Source organism: Carassius carassius, chromosome 16 (assembly GCF_963082965.1).
Source record: "Carassius carassius chromosome 16, fCarCar2.1, whole genome shotgun sequence".
NCBI lineage: Eukaryota > Metazoa > Chordata > Actinopteri > Cypriniformes > Cyprinidae > Carassius > Carassius carassius.
Window position 1 is genome coordinate 29,845,763 of NC_081770.1, and position 19,649 is coordinate 29,865,411.

General features: G+C 36.4%; 2 protein-coding genes across 2 annotated transcripts in view; one reads left to right on the plus strand and one right to left on the minus strand.

Annotated features, from left to right (window-relative positions):
- The window catches only part of LOC132160236 (uncharacterized), a 193,432-nt gene that overhangs the window by 91,464 nt on the left and 82,319 nt on the right, over positions 1-19,649 (plus strand). The window lies entirely within an intron of this gene.
- The window catches only part of LOC132160099 (NACHT, LRR and PYD domains-containing protein 3-like), a 50,952-nt gene continuing 38,389 nt past the window's right edge, over positions 7,087-19,649 (minus strand). The window contains exon 10 of the mRNA XM_059569821.1: positions 7,087-7,544. Coding sequence (XP_059425804.1) covers positions 7,538-7,544 — 7 coding nt within the window. The 3' untranslated portion in view covers positions 7,087-7,537. The remainder of the gene's footprint in view (positions 7,545-19,649) is intronic.

Here is a 19,649-nt window from a genome sequence, read left to right on the forward strand (position 1 = left end):
AGAGCATAGGCCGTAATTTAGATATATTTTTGAGATGGAAAAATGCAGTTTTACAAATGCTAAAAAACGTGGCTTTCTAAGGAAAGATTGCGATCAAATAGCACACCTAGGTTCCTAACTGATGATGAAGAATTGACAGAGCAACCATCAAGTCTTAGACAGTGTTCCAGGTTATTACAAGCAGAGTTTTTAGGTCCTATAATTAACACCTCTGATTTTTTCAGAATTTAGCAGTAAGAAATTACTCGTCATCCAGTTTTTTATTTCGACTATGCAATCCATTAGTTTACAAATTGGTGTGTTTCACCGGGCTGCGAAGAAATATAGAGCTGAGTATCATCAGCATAACAGTGAAAGCTAACACCATGTTTCCTGATGATATCTCCCAAGGGTAACATATAAAGAGTGAAGAGTAGCGGCCCTAGTACTGAGCCTTGAGGTACTCCACACTGCACTTGTGATTGATAGGATACATCTTCATTCACTGCTATGAACTGATGGCGGTCATATAAGTACGTTTTAAACCATGCTAATGCACTTCCACTGATGCCAACAAAGTGTTCAAGTCTATGCAAAAGAATGTTGTGGTCAATTGTGTCAAACGCAGCACTAAGATCCAATAAAACTAATAGAGAGATACACCCACGATCAGATGATAAGAGCAGATCATTTGTAACTCTAAGGAGAGCAGTCTCAGTACTATGATACGGTCTAAATCCTGACTGGAAATCCTCATATATACCATTTTTCTCTAAGAAGGAATATAATTGTGTGGATACCACCTTTTCTAGTATCTTGGACAGAAAAGGGAGATTCGAGATTGGTCTATAATTAACTAGTTCTTTGGGGTCAAGTTGTGGTTTTTTGATGAGAGGCTTAATAACAGCCAGTTTGAAGGTTTTGGGGACATATCCTAATGACAATGAGGAATTAATAATAGTCAGAAGAGGATCTATGACTTCTGGAAGCACCTCTTTTAGGAGCTTAGATGGTATAGGGTCTAACATACATGTTGTTGGTTTAGATGATTTAACAAGTTTATACAATTCTTCCTCTCCTATGGTAGAGAATGAGTGGAACTGTTCCTCAGGGGGTCTATAGTGCATTGTCTGATGTGATACTGTAGCTGACGGCTGAATGGTTGCAATTTATCTCTAATAGTATCGATTTTAGAAGTAAAGTAGTTCATAAAGTCATTACTGCTGTGGTGTTGGGAAATGTCAGCACTTGTTGAGGCTTTATTTTTCGTTAATTTAGCCACTGTATTGAATAAATACCTGGGGTTATGTTTGTTTTCTTCTAAAAGAGAAGAAAAGTAATCGGATCTAGCAGTTTTTAATGCTTTTCTGTAGGATATGTTACTTTCCCGCCAAGCAATACGAAATACCTCTAGTTTTGTTTTCCTCCAGCTGCGCTCCATTTTTCGGGCTGCTCTCTTTAGGGTGCGAGTATGCTCATTATACCATGGTGTCAAACTGTTTTCCTTAACCTTCCTTAAGCGTAAAGGAGCAACTTTATTTAAAGTGCTAGAAAAGAGAGAGTCCATAGTTTCTGTTACATCATCAAGTTGTTCTGAGGTTTTGGATATGCTAAGGAATTTGGATACATCAGGAAGATAACTTAAAAAGCAGTCTTTTGTGTTAGAAGTGATGGTTCTTCCATACTTGTAACAAGAAGTAGAATTTACAATTTTGGCTATATGAATTTTGCAAAGAACTAAATAATGATCTGAGATATCATCACTTGGCTGAATAATTTCAACACCATCAACATCAATTCCATGTGACAGTATTAAATCTAGAGTATGATTTCGACAATGAGTAGGTCCTGAAACGTGTTGTCTAACACCAATAGAGTTTAGAATGTCTATAAATGCTGATCCCAATGCATCGTTTTCATTATCAACATGGATATTAAAATCACCAACTATTAAAACTTTATCTGCAGCCAGAACTAACTCGGATGTAAAATCACCAAACTCTCTAATAAAGTCTGTATGGTGCCCTGGTGGCCTGTATACAGTAGCCAGTACAAACATAACAGGGGATTTATCATTAACATTTGTTTCTTTGGATAATGTTATATGAAGTACCATTACTTCAAACGAGTTATACTTGTAGCCTGCCCTCTGAGAAATCCTGAAAACGTTGTTATAAATTGAAGCAACACCTCCACCTTTGCCTTTTAGACGTGGCTCATGTTTATAACAGTAATCTTGGGGGGTGGACTCATTTAAAATAATGTAATCATCAGGTTTTAGCCAGGTTTCTGTCAAACAGAGTACATCTATATTATGATCAGTGATCATATTATTTACAAAAAGTGTTTTCGTAGAAAGGGATCTGATATTCAATAAGCCAAGCTTTATCATTTGTTTATCCATATTGCTTCTGTTTTTTATTTGTTGAACCTCAATTAAATTGTTAATCTTAACTTGGTTTGGACTTTTTTTGTATTTTCTAGTTCGGGGAACAGACACAGTCTCTATAGTGTGACATCTAGGTGAAAGAGTCTCTATGTGCTGAGAATTAACTGACCTCTGTGACGGGAGGCAGCTAGCAGACGGTCGGTTTAGCCAGTCTGTCTGCTTCCTGACCTGGGCCCCAGTTAGTCAAGTATAAACACTAAGACTATTTGCCATATTTCTAGAGAGAAGAGTGGCGCCACCCCAGGAGGGATGAAGACCATCTCTTTTAAACAGGTCAGGTCTGCCCCAAAAGCTCGTCCAATTGTCTATGAAACCTATGTTATTCTGTGGGCACCACTTAGACATCCAGCCATTAAGTGATGACAATCTGCTATGCATCTCATCACCACGGTAAGCAGGGAGGGGACCAGAGCATATTACAGTGTCTGACATCGTGCTTGCAAGTTCACACACCTCTTTAATGATATTTTTAGTGATCTCCGACTGGCGAAGTCGAACATCATTAGCGCCGGCATGAATAACAATCTTACTGTATTTACGTTTAGCATTAGCCAGCACTTTTAAATTTGCCAAGATGTCAGGCGCTCTGGCTCCCGGTAAACATTTGACTATGGTGGCTGGTGTCTCTATATTCACGTTCCGTACAATAGAATCACCAATAACTAGAGCACTTTCATCAGGTTTCTCAGTGGGTGCATCACTGAGTGGGGAGAACCTGTTTTGATCGGAACAGAAGAGCGGTGTTTTGACCCACGACTACGCTGCCTCACCGTCACCCAGTTGCCCTGCTGCTGGGGCTCTGTTTCCAATGGACCAGGACTGACGGCGACGGAAGGGTCGACTGCTCCTTCTCCTTCTCCTGCTAAGCCTTAGATTTGGCAGAATCCACACTTCATACCTTTGCTTCGTCTGGACGGCGAATCCGTACATTGTCTGAAAATATAACGTCATCAGCCCACGTCTAGCCCTAGTCAAACACCACTATATCACGTAACAGCAACAGTATTTTTTATTAACTAACATTAACACGGATTAATAAATGTATTGTTCCATGTTCGTTTGTGTACCACGCCAAAGAGTATAGAAGCCCAAGAGGCGAAACTCTGTTGTGTTATGGGTAACAGTCTGTAGATGGCGCTGCGGAGGCGCGGCCGCCATTATGGACTGAAAGCTGCTGAAATCGTTAGCGCCAGTTTGAGTGTAGAGGTTTTGCTGTTCGTTTTTAGAAATCTATACAAAACTTGAACTGGCTAGTAGCTGGCTAGCAAGTAGCTGGCTAGTAGTACACTAGTTTCAGAAATGTGGTCAGAGTTTTTTTGTTCATGTGTGCATTTGCTAGATTATACACCTTTTTGACCAATGCTTCCATTCTATGTCAATGCCTCTTCTCTCACAAAATGAAAAAAAATACAAACTTCTCATACACAAATGCACACACAATAGATGGTGGTGTCTGATTAATTACTGAGATCTTATGGCACCACTTCCATTTTAGTACTGTTTATAGTTTATGTGTGTATAAAGATTGCACATCTTTTTTTTGTACCATTCCGCCTGTAATCACAGATTGTTTTTGTTCTTGCCATTGAAACGTTCACTGTGTGCACTTTCACTGAAGATGTTGAAAACAAGTTGTTAATATTTTTGTGATATTCTTGTTAAAGGTGAATTGTCTTTAGAAATGCTCATTTATAATTTTATTTATTTATTTTTCCTAATCATATATATGGTGATGGTGATGTTCACTAATGTCAAAATCAACATTTGAATAAATCTTATTACTGTGTGTCTGCCTATATATATTATTTCATGAATTTCTGTTATTCATATAACAAGGAAAATGCATAATAGAACATAAATATTGATATATTAAAGGTTTGCAATAATTTTATAATTGTATCTTTGCAAACCGTAAGTGGTAGGCTAATGAAGCCAATTCGGTGGGGGACATACCCTTACAAAAAAGTGCTATAGGAATCTTATATAGGAATCAAAATATTATAGTAATCTTATAGGAATACTAGGCCTATAGTAATTTGGGAAATACTACAGACGTACGATAAGACTACTATAGAAATACTATAGCAGCTTTAAAATATTATAGAGGTATTACAGAACATCACAGTATGTTATGTTCTGTAATACCTCTATAATATCCTAGAGCCGCTATAGTATTTCAATAGTAGTCTTATAGTACTTATGAGTGATTATGTCACTGTAATGAATTAAACCTTGCTAATCATCGGGAAGAAGGAGGCGGGAACCGGCGGACAATCAAACAACATTTTAATAAAGCAAAATAAACACAAAACAGCGCACCAGCCCCTCACGGACGACTGGTGCGCGCAAATAAAAACCAAAACACAACTAAAAGCCCAGGCCTGGTCCTCTCTCGTCCTTCACTGTCGTCGCTCCAGTTTTATATCCTTCCATCTCCTCCGTGGGCCTCGAGACCGGTGGGTCGAACAGGTGTAGCTCATCTCCAATCACTCCACCGGCCTCGCTCCCATGTCCCTCGGCCCCGCCCCACTCGTCACAGTCACATCGGGAAGCGATCCTGCACTCAGATCAGTTGGACGTGGTTGTGTACAAGAGGTAAAAACGATATAAATACTGTTCGTTTTCTTACACAATCCGCTCGTTTCGTGTCTTAGGTCATCAATGTGTACTTACGATGTGGAATTGTTTAATTTTGACTCCTCTGTGCATGCTCTTTGAGGTGGTGACCATAGACCTCCATTATGTGAGTCACAGACATGAACGGTTGGACCTAAAAATATCAAAATGGGAAATACAGAGGAAACAGAGAAACCTACATCTTGGATGTCCTTGAGGTAAGCTAAAACATACCAAAATTTAATTTGAGAGTGAACTATCCCGTTAAAAACAGCATTCACCTGGTAGATGTGTGTTGAATGAAAAACGTTCTTTTCTCAAAATGAATAAATAAATAAAAATCAAGTAAAATAAATATAAATAACTCTTAAATGAGCATCACACGTCTGTCATCTTCACGTTGAACGATCCGCTCTGGTTTCTCTAACTCTGTCAAATCCTTGAGAGGGAGTGAAAGGTGACGAGTAGAGATTGGTGACTGCTGTCTCATGAAACCCCAGACCTCCAGACAGAGCTCTTTCACTTTGGACACAGTATCACAGTCATTTTACAATCAAAATCATGATCAGCATGCTCATGCTGTCACACGCAGTGTTCAAATACAAACATTACACTCTCACGATCACAACAAACTGAGATTTAATATATTTAAGGAAAGTCCTTACCTTGGCCGTTGGTCTGTGCACAACACACATTCATCATTCCTGTCTTTCAAAAAAACATTATTATAGACAACAATGCAATTACCAATTATTATAGACAGCCGCTTGATTTTATTCCTGAATGGAGCATTTTGAATGAATTAATTGAATAAAAGGCTCCTTTATTAACACAATGACTTACTTTCATAATTTAAGCATCATTTCATTGATTAATTTCATTCATATTTCTGTATTAAAAATAATGTATAAAAAAAACCTCATTTCATTATACATTTGTAATTGCTGTGTAAATGCACCTTCAGCCGTCTGATCAGCATTAAACTGTAAATACATCTAAAATTATCTTCAGACGCAGCTTCTATATCTCTGAATACTGATTTAATTGGTAAGAGTTTAACATTAAAGATGACACACAAAAGGTAAAAATAATAATAAATATATAAACTGAAAATCAGTTGTCCCTTATGGGAAAGTTCATCTCTGACACTGATGACACTGTCTTATTGTTCAAAGTGTTATTTCAGGGTTTGGATATGTTTACCTTCAAATCATGACGTCAAATTCACATTTCACTAAATTCAATCACTGAAACAAGCATTTTGATGAACAAATAGCCCCATGCCAGTGGGATAACAACATATGATTTCATGAATTTCTAGAAAGTGCTCTATTAATAAAAAGAAAAAAAAAAGAAAAAATAATAATTAATAAAACCCTTCATATTTGTCATATTATTTAAGTTCCTCCTTTGCCTAAAACACAGTGTAGTCTAACACAATATTCAGACTGTATGTTCACATAAATTGATAGTGGTCTGTGTTTCACTACAATACATTCTCCCCGCGCTGCAGTGTGTTGTGCAGCTTTGTCACACAGATCTTGATAGTTAGCTTTAAATCAGACCGTGTGCTAAAGCACCAAAGGCTCTGCCTCAGTACAGTTAAACCATTCATAATCTTATAATTATAATTTAATATAATAACATAATTATGAAATGTGCCATTTTTCAGATTGCAATATAAAAAAAAAATTATTATTGGAAGATTCCCTGATTTTCAGACACAAAAGTCAGTTTTTGCTCCATCAGAAAGAAATGAGAACAAACAGCAAAACCGCTGAATCATTTGCAAAGTTAAATGAATCAGATTTTTAAACGACTCAGTTGATTCAACTCACTCATTAAGACAGTCACTTGCTGCCACCTACTGGCGGTTGTTGTTTCATATTTAAGAAAGTGTAACGAGTCCAATCAAGATGAGCGTTGTGAGAACCCAAGTGCAGTTTATTTACAGAGTGATCCAAAGTCCAAACAATAAACAATAAATAAAGACTTGCCTTGAACAAACTTGACTAGACATAAACAGACTAGACTCTCAAACTACAAAATAAGAGACATGAAAACAAGAACATGAAACAAAACCCAAACACCACATTACAAAAGTATCTTATTTCATTTTTGCAATCATTAAATATTTCTATATTACAATGTTATTTTTAAACATAACATTTATGCACAATCCATCTATGAACTTAGTTGATAGTAATTTAATTTAATTGTTAATAGCCAGCATGTCTTTTTATTTGATTGATTATTATTATTATTATGAATAAACAAATAAAAGTAAACCCTGTGCAGTTTAAAACAATACCTTATTCTTATCTGTACGATCAAAAATGATCAAAGTATTTTTAATTTTGTTCGTGGTCATCAAGAAAATACGTGACAGACCGCACTGATGCTTCGACCCCAGGGGGTTAATGTCCAGGTGACAGTCTTGTTCAGGACATGTTGTTTTGATTCAGTTGTTTGGAGCTTGTGGAGTTTCCACTGTCAAATACTGTACAATAAAGAGAAAGATAAAATACACTAAGATCTGCTTTAATACAAGATAATAAATGAAAGCATTGACTCAATAACTTACAGTAGTTTCTTCAGTTTATAGTGTGGATCCTCCAGTAGAGCAGAGAGCAGCTTCACTCCTGAGTCTCCTGGTTTATTACGTCTCAGATCCAGTTCTGTCAGGTGTGAGGGGTTTGATCTCAGAGCTGAAATCAGAGCAGCACAGCCTTCCTCTCCAATACCACAGCTCCACAGCCTGTAGAGAGATAAGAACATGAATGATCTCTGGGACTGTGTTTAAGTTTTAGAGTAAGAGTGTGTTTGTATGAGCTCTACGTTTTCTACACACCAGGATCAGCGCTATAGAGATTATAACTTGCCAGCAGCTAAAACATTAATTTAAATGAACTCTACTCACATGATTCATGATTGTGATGCTGAACTAGTTTATAATACTATACAGGTGATAATGTTAAAATAAGAGTAACTTTTTAGTATAACTACGAGATATATTTTACTTGCGGTTCAGTTCACTTAATTTGGATTGAGTTTAAATATTATTGTAGCTCTATGTTTAATCTGACTCTAATTTTCAAGTGATTACTAAATGTAGAATGTGTTTCTAATTAGTAACTAATCACAAATATTGGTTAAAATTAATTGAGGTATTTTATTATTCTGGACTTCCTATTAATTTGTAAATTGTATGGGTCTTGCTTCTGGTCTCAGTTCCAGTACAAAACAGCTTGTTCTGCTGCTTGATATTACAAATTGGTGTGTCTTACCATATTATTTTAATGTATTATCTTAATTATGAAGACACTGGTTTGTAGTGCAATCAGTTTTACCGTTTACTGCACATAGTAATTCTTCTCATTATTTCCCTATTGCAGCTAATGAACTAGAAGTCTCACCCATCGTTTACTTGTGCGTCGAAGAATAAGGCGGATACTTTCAATTATTGATTCATCAGGGACCCGTTGTCACATTTGAGTCTCACACAGACCGGAGGTTATGGATCTCACTTTTACAAACTCTCCGGTCTGAACTTAGTCAGATTCACTACAAGGTTAACTTATACCTTCATAAGAAGCTTAACTTATATCTTTAAAATAACCTTACAATAACCTTAAAATAACGCTCGTCTACTGCTTGCTCCGAACAAAAATGTAGTTTGTTAGTCACTTGAGCACAACTTGCTAAGTCAGTGCTAGACAGAAATCAAAAGGTCTCTGATGATGTTCCTGCTGCTCCATTCATCCATGAGCCTTTAGTCTGTTCTGTCCTGGACACAGATTTGAGGAAACATCAGCCTCCACATGATCTACTAGTCATGATGAGTTCAGGAGAGATCAGAATAAATCAAATCTAATGTTTTATTTGTCAGGTAAGAATGTATCATGCTAACTACATAATTAAACAAGAAGTATCCAATTCAGAGATAATAAATACATAACATCAGTTGCTCAAAGATGAATCTAAGAGTGAGAGCTGCAGACCTGACAGCAGAAAAAGTAGCATTTATTAATGCTGTTCCTCTTATATAAATACTCCTCAAACAAATTAAAATGTTCAAGACTTGGTGCTACAGTATGTAGAAAAACACTACAGTGCTGGTTTTATACAAGGCTCCATCAAAATATTGCAACGAGTACATGTAAATCTGTTATTTATGGATTAGAGAAAGATGGTCAATCCGTCATTTTTGTAATTATTTATCTGTATGTTTAGTGTAAAAGTTTGGACACACCTTCTCATTCAAAGAGTTTTCTTTATTTTCATGACTATGAAAATTGTAGAGTCACACTGAAGGCATCAAGGGCTATTTGACCAAGAAGGAGAGTGATGACCTGGCCTCCACAGTCACCGGAGCTGAACCCAATCGAGATGGTTTAGGGGTGAGCTGGACCGCAGACAGAAGGCAAAAGGGCCAACAAGTGCTAAGCATCTCTCGGGGAACTCCTTCAAGACTGTTGAAGACCATTTCAGGTGACTACCTCTTGAAGCTCATCAAGAGAATGCCAAGAGTGTGCAAAGCAGTAATCAAAGCAAAAGGTGGCTACTTTGAAGAACCTAGAATAGGACATATTTTCAGCTGTTTCACACTTTTTTGTTATGTATATAATTCCACATGTGTTAATTCATAGTTTTGATGCCTTCAGTCATGAAAATAAAGAAAACTCTTTGAATGAGAAGGTGTGTCCAAACTTTTGGTCTGTACTGTATATATATATATAATTTTCTTCCCTCAATGTTGTTCCTAACCTGAATGAGCTTCTTTCTCCTGTGAAACAAAACATTTATAATTTGAATATTGTTGTTAACCAAAGTTTGGGCACCATTGCTTTCCATTGAGTGGACACAAACATTTCTCAAAATATCTTCAGAAATATTTTCCACAAATAAAGTCATAATGTTTTGAAATGCCTTGAAGAAAAGTAAAGTGATGACAGAGTTTTAATATTTAACATGAAATGTTTTTGTTTGGCAGTATTTTCACACAGTTTGTTGTGTTCAATAATATAATAACACTCACTCTAGTTTCTCCAGTTTACAGTGTGGATCCTCCAGTAGAGTAGAGAGCAGCTTCACTCCTGAGTCTCCTGGTTTATTACAGCTCAGATCCAGTTCTGTCAGGTGTGAGGGGTTTGATCTCAGAGCTGAAATCAGAGCAGCACAGCCTTCCTCTCCAATACTGCAGTAACTCAGCCTGCAGAGAGAGAAGAACATGAATGATCTCTGAGACTGTGTTTAAGATTTAGGTTGAGAGTGTGTTTGTATGAGCACTACTTTTTCTATACACAGGATCTGCACTATAGAGATTTTAACTTGTCAGCACAAGCACAAGCTATGAAACTAATAGAAATGCACTCTACTCACATGATTCACAATAATGAACTAGTTTATCATTATCATTCTTCAAATCTTTTGTAGTATTGTACATGCAATAATGTTAAAATATTAAGAGTAACATTACAGTATAACTATGACATATTACTCTGGTGTTCATGATTGTGGGGAGGTTGAGAGGGCAGGTGTATTTGGAAAATAGACATCACTTTTTGTGTGTGTGTGTGTGTGTGTGTGTGTGCACTTTGGATGGGTTAAATGCAGAGCACAAATTCTGAGTATGGGTCACCATACTTGGCTGTATGTCACATCACTGTCACATACTGGTGAGTCTTTAACCTCGAGTGTGAGATAAAAGGCCATCCTTGCCACCTCATATTTTTCTATACATTTCTATATCCCTGTGGAAGTTACATTCAATATTCCTTTGTCTGAAATCTCTGAGGGACTTGTGTCTTTATGCTGATTGTACTCTAATACTGGTGTGCAGTAACGAGAGAAACACTTCTAGATTCTAGCAGTCACTGCAGCTGTGATATTAAACACATCAAAATATTGCAATTAATTAGATGTATTTAATTTTATTTGTTCATTACGTTTATTTTAACCCTCAAGCATCCTTCACATAGCGGCCCTTATTTTCTCCTTCGAAGGTCTCAGCTGTGATCCCATTTGTTTTTTCAATAAATGTCATATTACTGTCTTTAATAACATAAAATCTAAAGATTTATGCATTTTTTTGTGGTTTTTGGTGTTTTTTATTATTTATTTAGCCCTGAAAGTAACATATTTTATGTAAAATATGCTTATTTTAGGTAATATTTAATATTTCTCATACTTCTGTAAAAACAAATCATTCTAGTAAGTTCAGAGAGCCAAAAACTTTTGGTGGGTTTGGTGACATATGAGTGTATAAAAATATAAAAATATCAATAGCCACTACGTGACTGTAATACTAATGGCTATATATAGTCTGAAATCAATAAACCATTGTTTATGTACGAGACCATCATTTTTAGGTCGGAAAAGCCAGATTTGCGGATTTTTACAGAAGAATCACACCCCTGATCAATCTTTATCGACGGAGTCATCAATCGGTACAGGTAATTATAGACAGTTTCTTTCACATTATTTCAATAATTCACTAATCAAAAGAAGACATCGCAGTTTAATCCTCCATGAAATATCAGAAATGTAGTTATTGAATGTTTTTATCCTTTACATATGTCTGTGTTTGATTGATTTGTTTAACTTTATTAGTTGTTTTTACTAAAAAATATGGAAAACGCTGATAAAAAATACGAAAACACTGATAAACAAACTGTCGGCACGAAATTTAATGTGTTTAACGTAACATGAGGGAAAAGATTATACTAATGTCTTAATTTTCTGGCAGCACGTGGCGTGTGATTAAGAGTCCGGAGTGAGGTTTGTGATTCCCGGGGAGACGCTGAATCGAGCGCCGGTGACGCGGCCTGCTCTCGGGGAAGAGGCGGAGGAAACCGGGGAAAGATGCGGAGGAGCACGGTATCAACACCGCCAACGAGACTAAACTAAACCCAATATAAAAGGTAGGTTACCGTAGATTTACTGTGGTATTTTAGTAAATTCACAGTTACCACAGATGTACCATTATTTTATATTCAACTTTTTAAAAACATGTTATTTTAAAATGATAACAATCAATTTTATTAAAGTAATACCTTGGTTGTTTTTCATAAGAGTGCATTCCAAGGTCATATAAATCTTAAGTAATAAATTATCAGGAATAATTAAAAGTTCTGATTCTTAGAATGGGCTCGGTGCACAAGATGGCGGCGGTGAGCTTCAGCGACGCGAGTGTGTGCAAACTTACTTCCGGTCTTGCGACGCTCGCATTTACTTACATACGAAACTTGGCTAGATGTATATAATTACCGTTTTTCAAATTTAACAGCGAATAGTGTTATATCAAAGACATAAGGAAGCATCCTCCCTTCATTTTTGCATGCCTCTGTGTGGAAATTTATCAAGATACAATGCAGAAATTGCTTTATTCTTTTGTTGATAATGCGGATCAGCGTCAGGTTAATCAGTCCACAGGGATTTTTCTTTCAAACACAAACCATTCAAATATGCAATACTTTACATTTTCGGAGTGCTGATTTTGTTCTGACTGTTATCTATAAGATAATAAGGTTTCTGACTGTCAAACGAGATGCTCAGTCTCGTTTATTAACTTTATTTGATAACAATTTATAACTGTAACTGTACAATTTAACGTAATTATAATAGGTTTGCATTAATTAAAAGATCGGTGTTTGCATTCATGTGTGTTTTTATCAAGGTTTATGTTTTCTGCAGCTTAAATCATTATCTGTCTATAAGCAACATTTATATTGTTACGAATTACTTTGCATTAATTATCAGAAAAAACAAAAAATAAAATTAGTCATGTATTAATTGTATCATTTTACAGCCCGTTTTTTTTTTTCATTTAAAAAAATGTTTGATGCAAAGTTATTTAAAATATTAAAATATATGGCGTGAAAAACAATGATGAAACAAACTGATGTATGTGCACAGTTGAGAAATGGATACTTATGAAATTAAATCGCAGACCACGTCTCACAAGGTAAATATTTCTTAAAAAAAACAATAATTTGTAGTAATTGATGAGGTAAACTTAAATTATGTAGCTGTGTGTAAACACCATGAGTTCAACTTTCATTTCGGGAACATTAGTGTATTTAATTAATTTACTGGACCCAAACATACGCAAGTTTCAAATCCACTGGCTCAGTTAACATTTATAGTATAGTAATAACAGCAGTGTAGATCTTATTTGCATTTGAAGTGATATAATAAATCATGTAAACACATAGAAGGTAATATTTGGATTTCTCCAGTTCTCTGCACTGACGTTTAGCACAATCGGAAATATCTATGCACACACTCGCAAGACCGGAAATCCAAGATGGCGGAGATATGCAACTAGCCCATTGAGTTAAGATTAATAATCATACTGTATGGAGGACCAATCCTGCAGAAATTAAAAATAAATAAATATATAGATAAATAAATAAATGTAATAAAAATAAAATAAATAGTTTATTTGAAATAAAATGTAATCCTGAATTATATTTTAAATTCTTTTTTCTTTATGTATTTATTTTAAATTTATTTTTATTCTTTTTAACATGTATTTACTTATACTTTTTTATTTTTATATTTAATACATTTATTTATTTTGACATTTATTTATTCACGAATTTATTAATTTATTTATTTATGTATTTATTTATTTATTATATGTATTTATTTATTCCCACATGTATTTATTTCCAGATGTATTTATTAATTTATTTCTTTTTACTTTTCCGTGTGCAACATGTAAATGAGGGAGGCGGTGCTTGTGGATCGCCGGTGAATCATTGGTTGAGAGCTCACGCAGAAGCCTCAGATTTGCGAGTGTATTGTGCCCATGTTTTTATAAAGTCCATTGTTGTTCCAGATCAACTGGAAAGATCCAGAATATTTTCACAGATTCACATTATTATTTCTAATTATTTTATAGCGACCGAATTCAGTTATTTATCCTCACATTTACATTATTAAACAGGAAATACATGCTGATCAAATTCAGAGATTGTGTTTGTGTGTGTGTGTGTGTTTGAGAGAGAGAGAGAGTGAGTGTGTGTGTATGAGAGAGAGAAAGAGTGTGTGTGTGTGTATGAGAGAGAAAGAGTGAGTGAGTGAGTGAGTGAGTGAGTGTGTGTGAGAGAGAGAAAAAGAGTGAGTGTTTGTGAGAGTGTGAGAGAGAGAGTGAGTATGTGTCTGTGTGTGTGTCTGTGAGAGAGAAATTGAGAGAGAGTGAGTGAATGAGTGAGTGTGTGTGTGTGTGTGTGTGTGTGTGTGAGAGTGAGGGAGTGTGTGTGTGTGTGTGTGCGTGAGAGAGAGAGAGAGCGTGTGTGTGTGAGAGAGAGAGAGAGATAGAGAGTGTGTGTGTGAGAGAGAGAGAGAGAGAGAGAGTGTGTGTGTGAGAGAGAGAGAGAGCGTGTGTGTGTGAGAGAGAGAGAGAGAGAGCGTGTGTGTGAGAGAGAGAGAGAGAGAGAGAGAGCGTGTGTGTGAGAGAGAGAGAGAGAGAGAGAGAGGGAGCGTGTGTGTGTGAGAGAGAGAGTGTGTGTGAGAGAGAGAGAGAGAGAGAGAGAGAGAGTTTGTGTGTGTGAGAGAGAGAGAGAGAGAGAGAGAGAGAGAGAGCGTGTGTGTGTGTGTGTGTGTGTGTGTGAGAGAGAGAGAGAGAGAGAGAGAGAGAGAGTGTGTGTGAGAGAGAGAGAGAGTGAGTGTGTGTGTGTGTGTGTGTGTGTGTGAGAGAGAGAGACAGACGCACTAGATATGAGCTCCTGTTAATTAATATAAAATACTGCTGTTAATTGAGGCAAAAGCTCAGAAAAAGCCTATGTTTTAACCACTGATCTATAATATAGAACTGGATTGCTCATGACGTCATTAAAGTGAAGCCGCTGCGCCGCCATATTGGTAATCCCTAGTTTACGAAAACGTTCCATTGAATTAATAGGAATTTGTATAATTTTAATGAGAAAACACCACCTAACAAGTCAGCGTTTATAAATCTGAGGTATTTCTGTACATTATTACAATGCAAACACCCTAGGCATGTATACGGTTATTTTTTACATTTTGGGAATTTCCCCTACTTATTAAAAAGCTACGTTCATTACATTAGTGAGCATCATAAACATGTTAAACATCAGACGGACATGACCTCAACATATAAAACAAACTACAAACTGCTCATTCTGAAATCTGAATTTATTCAGAGAAATAACTGACTATATACAGTACGGATTTAAAGACATAAAGCTTTATTTCCCAGATAGTACCTTAAGCTTTTAATTTCATTATAGAGCAATATTAACAACATATTTGTATTATTCATTGTAATATATTAAAATCCATTTCTGATACTAATACGTTCATGTTTAATAATTCCTGAATAATTGTGTTCATAAAGTCGTCAGTGCACAGCAGAAACACCCACCTAAACGATTTAAATATATCGCTTATCCTGCCCCAAAAGACCATAAACACTGCAGATAACATCTGAAGTAAACATTAATTTATTACACACCACCAACATCACACAGCTCTGTACCTGCAGACTCAGTGAAGGAGTGCTCTCACACATCACACAGGACCCCAACGACTCAGACCTCAGTGCTTCTTCTGACGGACTCCACTGGAAAGAACATTGAACCCAAGAAACTGTTCCCCAGACAGAGAGTCCTAGCGCTCCACTGCAGAAACACCGAACGAGTTCATGAACTGCTCAGTAATGATGATCTTGGCAGCCCGCAGTGTGTTATTCACACAGGTACAAATGACCTCCATAAGTTAAATGAAGGAACAGCTAAAGCAATACATGAGATGGCAGAGAAAGCCTCACAGACATTCCCGGCTTCACATGTACTGGTCTCCATCTTGCTCCCGCGGCTCGAAACCTTCATCTCACTCAAGACCACCACGAGACTTTCACAGACATCCCAGGACTTCAGGATGGTCTCACAGACAGCAGGAGAGTCAGCTCTACACTGAAGGCCGATCCCAGCGCCGGACACCCAGCTATGTCCAGGTACTGTCCCAGCAGACGCCCTCATCATCCGCTCAGGAACTACTCCCCATTAGTGAGGAGGGAGAAATTAAACCACTGCTAAACCTTCTCTGCAACAAAATGCTCAACTGAAATCTACAAGAATTGTTCACAACACAATGATTATTATCATTGTGATTATTTTTATTATCAATTGTTGTTATTGTTTTTACTTTATTATTATTGTTATTTTTTAGTCATTATTCACAATGATTTATTTTAATCAGTTTGACTACCTTTTTTACTTCCTCTGCTATTACTATTACTTAGTTATTTTATTTTATTTTTATATTTCTTTAATTTTTACTTATAAAAGGTTTTGTTTTTGGTTTTTCCTCCAGATAAACAGCAGTATTGCTTAGTCGTTGATCATATCAAAGTGTTAAATATTAGCTTTAGTAATATTCAGGGTTTGTGCTCTAAAACATTTGGATTAAAAAGCACAAACACAGAATTTTTAAACAGCATCACAAATGTTGACATCCTAATTCTAACAGAAACATGGCGTAGATCAGATGTGTCCACTCAGTGTCCTTCAAGTTACTCAGAAATCATAGTGCCCTCATGGAAACTCAGCTCAGTACACCGTGGTAGAGATTCTGGAGGTTTAGTCATATGGATAAAAAATGACCTCGCCCCTTTTACATCACCAGTCCAGCAAGGCAAAAATCACATTCGGTTAAAAGAGGATAAAAGCTTTGGAATTCTAGATAAAGACCTTTTTATCTGTGGAATTTATATTCCTCCATCAGATTCCCCATACTACGACGATGAAGTATTCCACACATTACAAGAAGAAATCAATCAATACCATACTCTCGGGGAAATTTTATTAAGTTTAAATGCTCGAACTGGTTCAGAACTAGACCATATTGATAATTCAGGAGATAAACATCTGTTCACACATATACCCCAAGATCTCTTAAGTACTCTACCGAGAAGAAATAGCCAGGATACTGGAGTCAACAGACACGAGAAAGAGCTAGCCCACCTCTGTCAGACTTTAGGTCTTTATATCCTCAACGGTAGAATCACAGGAGATTCCTGTGGACAGTTTACATATAGCTCAGATCTCGGGAACAGTGTTGTAGATTGTGCTATATCAAATATATGCCCTTCCCATTTCAGTGCATTTATCGTCAAAGCTCAGTCGCCCCTGTCTGATCACAGCCAGATCAATCTCTTCATTAAAGGGGAAGACAACAAATAAAGGGGAATTAATAAAAAGCCAATTCATCTACATAAACTCAAAGCACCATATAGATGGACTCGTAGTGCTGCTGAAACATATATTAAAGCATTGAAGTCAAACGAAATTGTCAGTTCCATTACACTTTTTAACAATTCAACATATGATAATAATTGGAAAGGAATAAATTTAGCAATTAAACATATTAATGACATTTTTGAAAATATAGCAAAAAAGGCTAATTTAAATTAAACAACCACATATAAACACAAAAATAGAGCTAAACAAACACCGTCTGAAAAGTGGTTTGACCATGAGTGTAAAACAATAAGACAAGAGCTACGATTCATTTCAGATCAAAAACACAAAGATCAGGTCAACTTAGAGTTACGCTCTAAACACTCAGAACTCCTGAAACAATACAAAAACACAGTGAGACAGAAGAAATTGGACTATTATAACAACACACTTCAAAAGATGGAAAACTCAGTTGATCAGGGTCAGTTCTGGAGCATGTGGAAAAGTCTGAACAAGACAAAACCACAAGAGTTAGCCATACAAGATGGTCAGATTTGGAAGGATTACTTTGAGAAGCTCTATACACCTCAAACTGACCCTCTGAATAATCCCAACCAATTAAAAGTCCTCGAAAAATTGAATGCTCTTGAATCATGTATCAAAAACAACCAAAATCCACTAGATTATCCAATAACCCAACAAGAACTTAGTGAAGAACTGAAATCCCTCAAATGTCAGAAATCAAGATAAAGATAAAGCCCTGACAAGATAAAGAACGAGATGCTTAAAAACAGCTCTCCTGAACTGCAAATTGCATTACTCAAACTTTTTAATTTGATTTTGAGTTCAGGTGTTTTTCCTGAAGTCTGGAACACAGGATTCATCTCTCCCATCTTTAAAAGTGGAGACAAAACCGATCCTAATAACTACAGAGGGATCTGTGTAACCAGTAATTTAGGAAAAGTATTTTGCTCTATAATCAACTCTAGGATTTCATCTTTCTTAAAGCAGCACAATGTCATCAGCAAATCTCAGATTGGCTTCCTCCCTAAACATCGAACCACTGACCATATTCACACACTACACACGCTAATAAATGAACATGTACACCAGAAGAAAGATGGAAAAAATACAATATTTGCATGCTTTATAGATTTTAAGAAGGCTTTTGACTCCATCTGGCATAACGGACTGTTTTATAAAATCATTCAAAGTGGCATAGGGGTTAAAATATATGACTTAATTAAAAACATGTATAACCAAATTAAATGTGCAGTAAAAATTGGCAGCAAAGGACAGAGTATTTTCCTCAACAGCGAGGAGTGAGACAGAGCTGGTGCCTCAGCCCGACCTTATTTAACATATATATCAATGAACTGACATATCTACTGGACCAGTCGAACAGTCCAGGATTACAATTATACCACACAGAGGTCAAATATTTACTGTATGCAGACGACTTACTAATTCTGTCTAAAACACCAGAAGGTCTCCAGAACAACCTTGACATTTTAACAAAATACTGCCAGGATTGGGCCTTAGACATCAACATCCCAAAAACTAAAATTATGATATTTCAGAAAAAAAAAACAGAAATCTAGAACATAAACATTTATTTACTTTAAACAACACCACACTTCAACATACTTTACAATATACTTATCTTGGTCTGGTTTTAACTCCCACTGGAAATTTCAAATTGGCAATTAAAACATTACTTATACTGCACACTATACGAATGAAATTATTTAAAATAAACATCCCCATCAGAATCTGGACAAAGATCTTTGATAGTGTGATTCTGCCCATTGCCCTGTGTGGAAGCGAGATCTGGGGCCCAGCGAGTAACTCCAGCCATAAGGACTGGAACAAACACCCTTTAGAAGCTCTGCATGTCGAGTTCTGCAGAAGCATCCTTCACGTGCACAGAAACACTCCTAATAATAACCTCCAGTGTTATCTGAAAGTCATACTGAGAGTACAGTATGACTGACTATCTGCTCTCAGTCAGGAATATAACACACAGACAGTTACTGACCAAGTACAGACTGAGTGACCACCAGCTGGCCATAGAGAGAGGACGACACAGAAAGAGCTGGTTACCTGAAGAAGAGCGAGTCTGATAGTGTGTGTGTGTGTGTGTGTGTGTGTGTGTGTGTGTGTGTGTGTTTGTGTGTGTGTGTTAGGGGTGGGAGAAAAAAAATTGATTCTCTGATGCATCACGATTCTTTCTTCAACGATTCAGAATCAATTCTGAGCTTGTTTATTTTCCTGCATATGGCACGTTTGATATATACTTTCATTTATGTCGTTTGGAAAGCAGTACTATTAGATGCACGAAACTCTCGCACTGACAGACTTTCACATGCGCTTTGTGTTTCCTGTCCTGAAGCTCA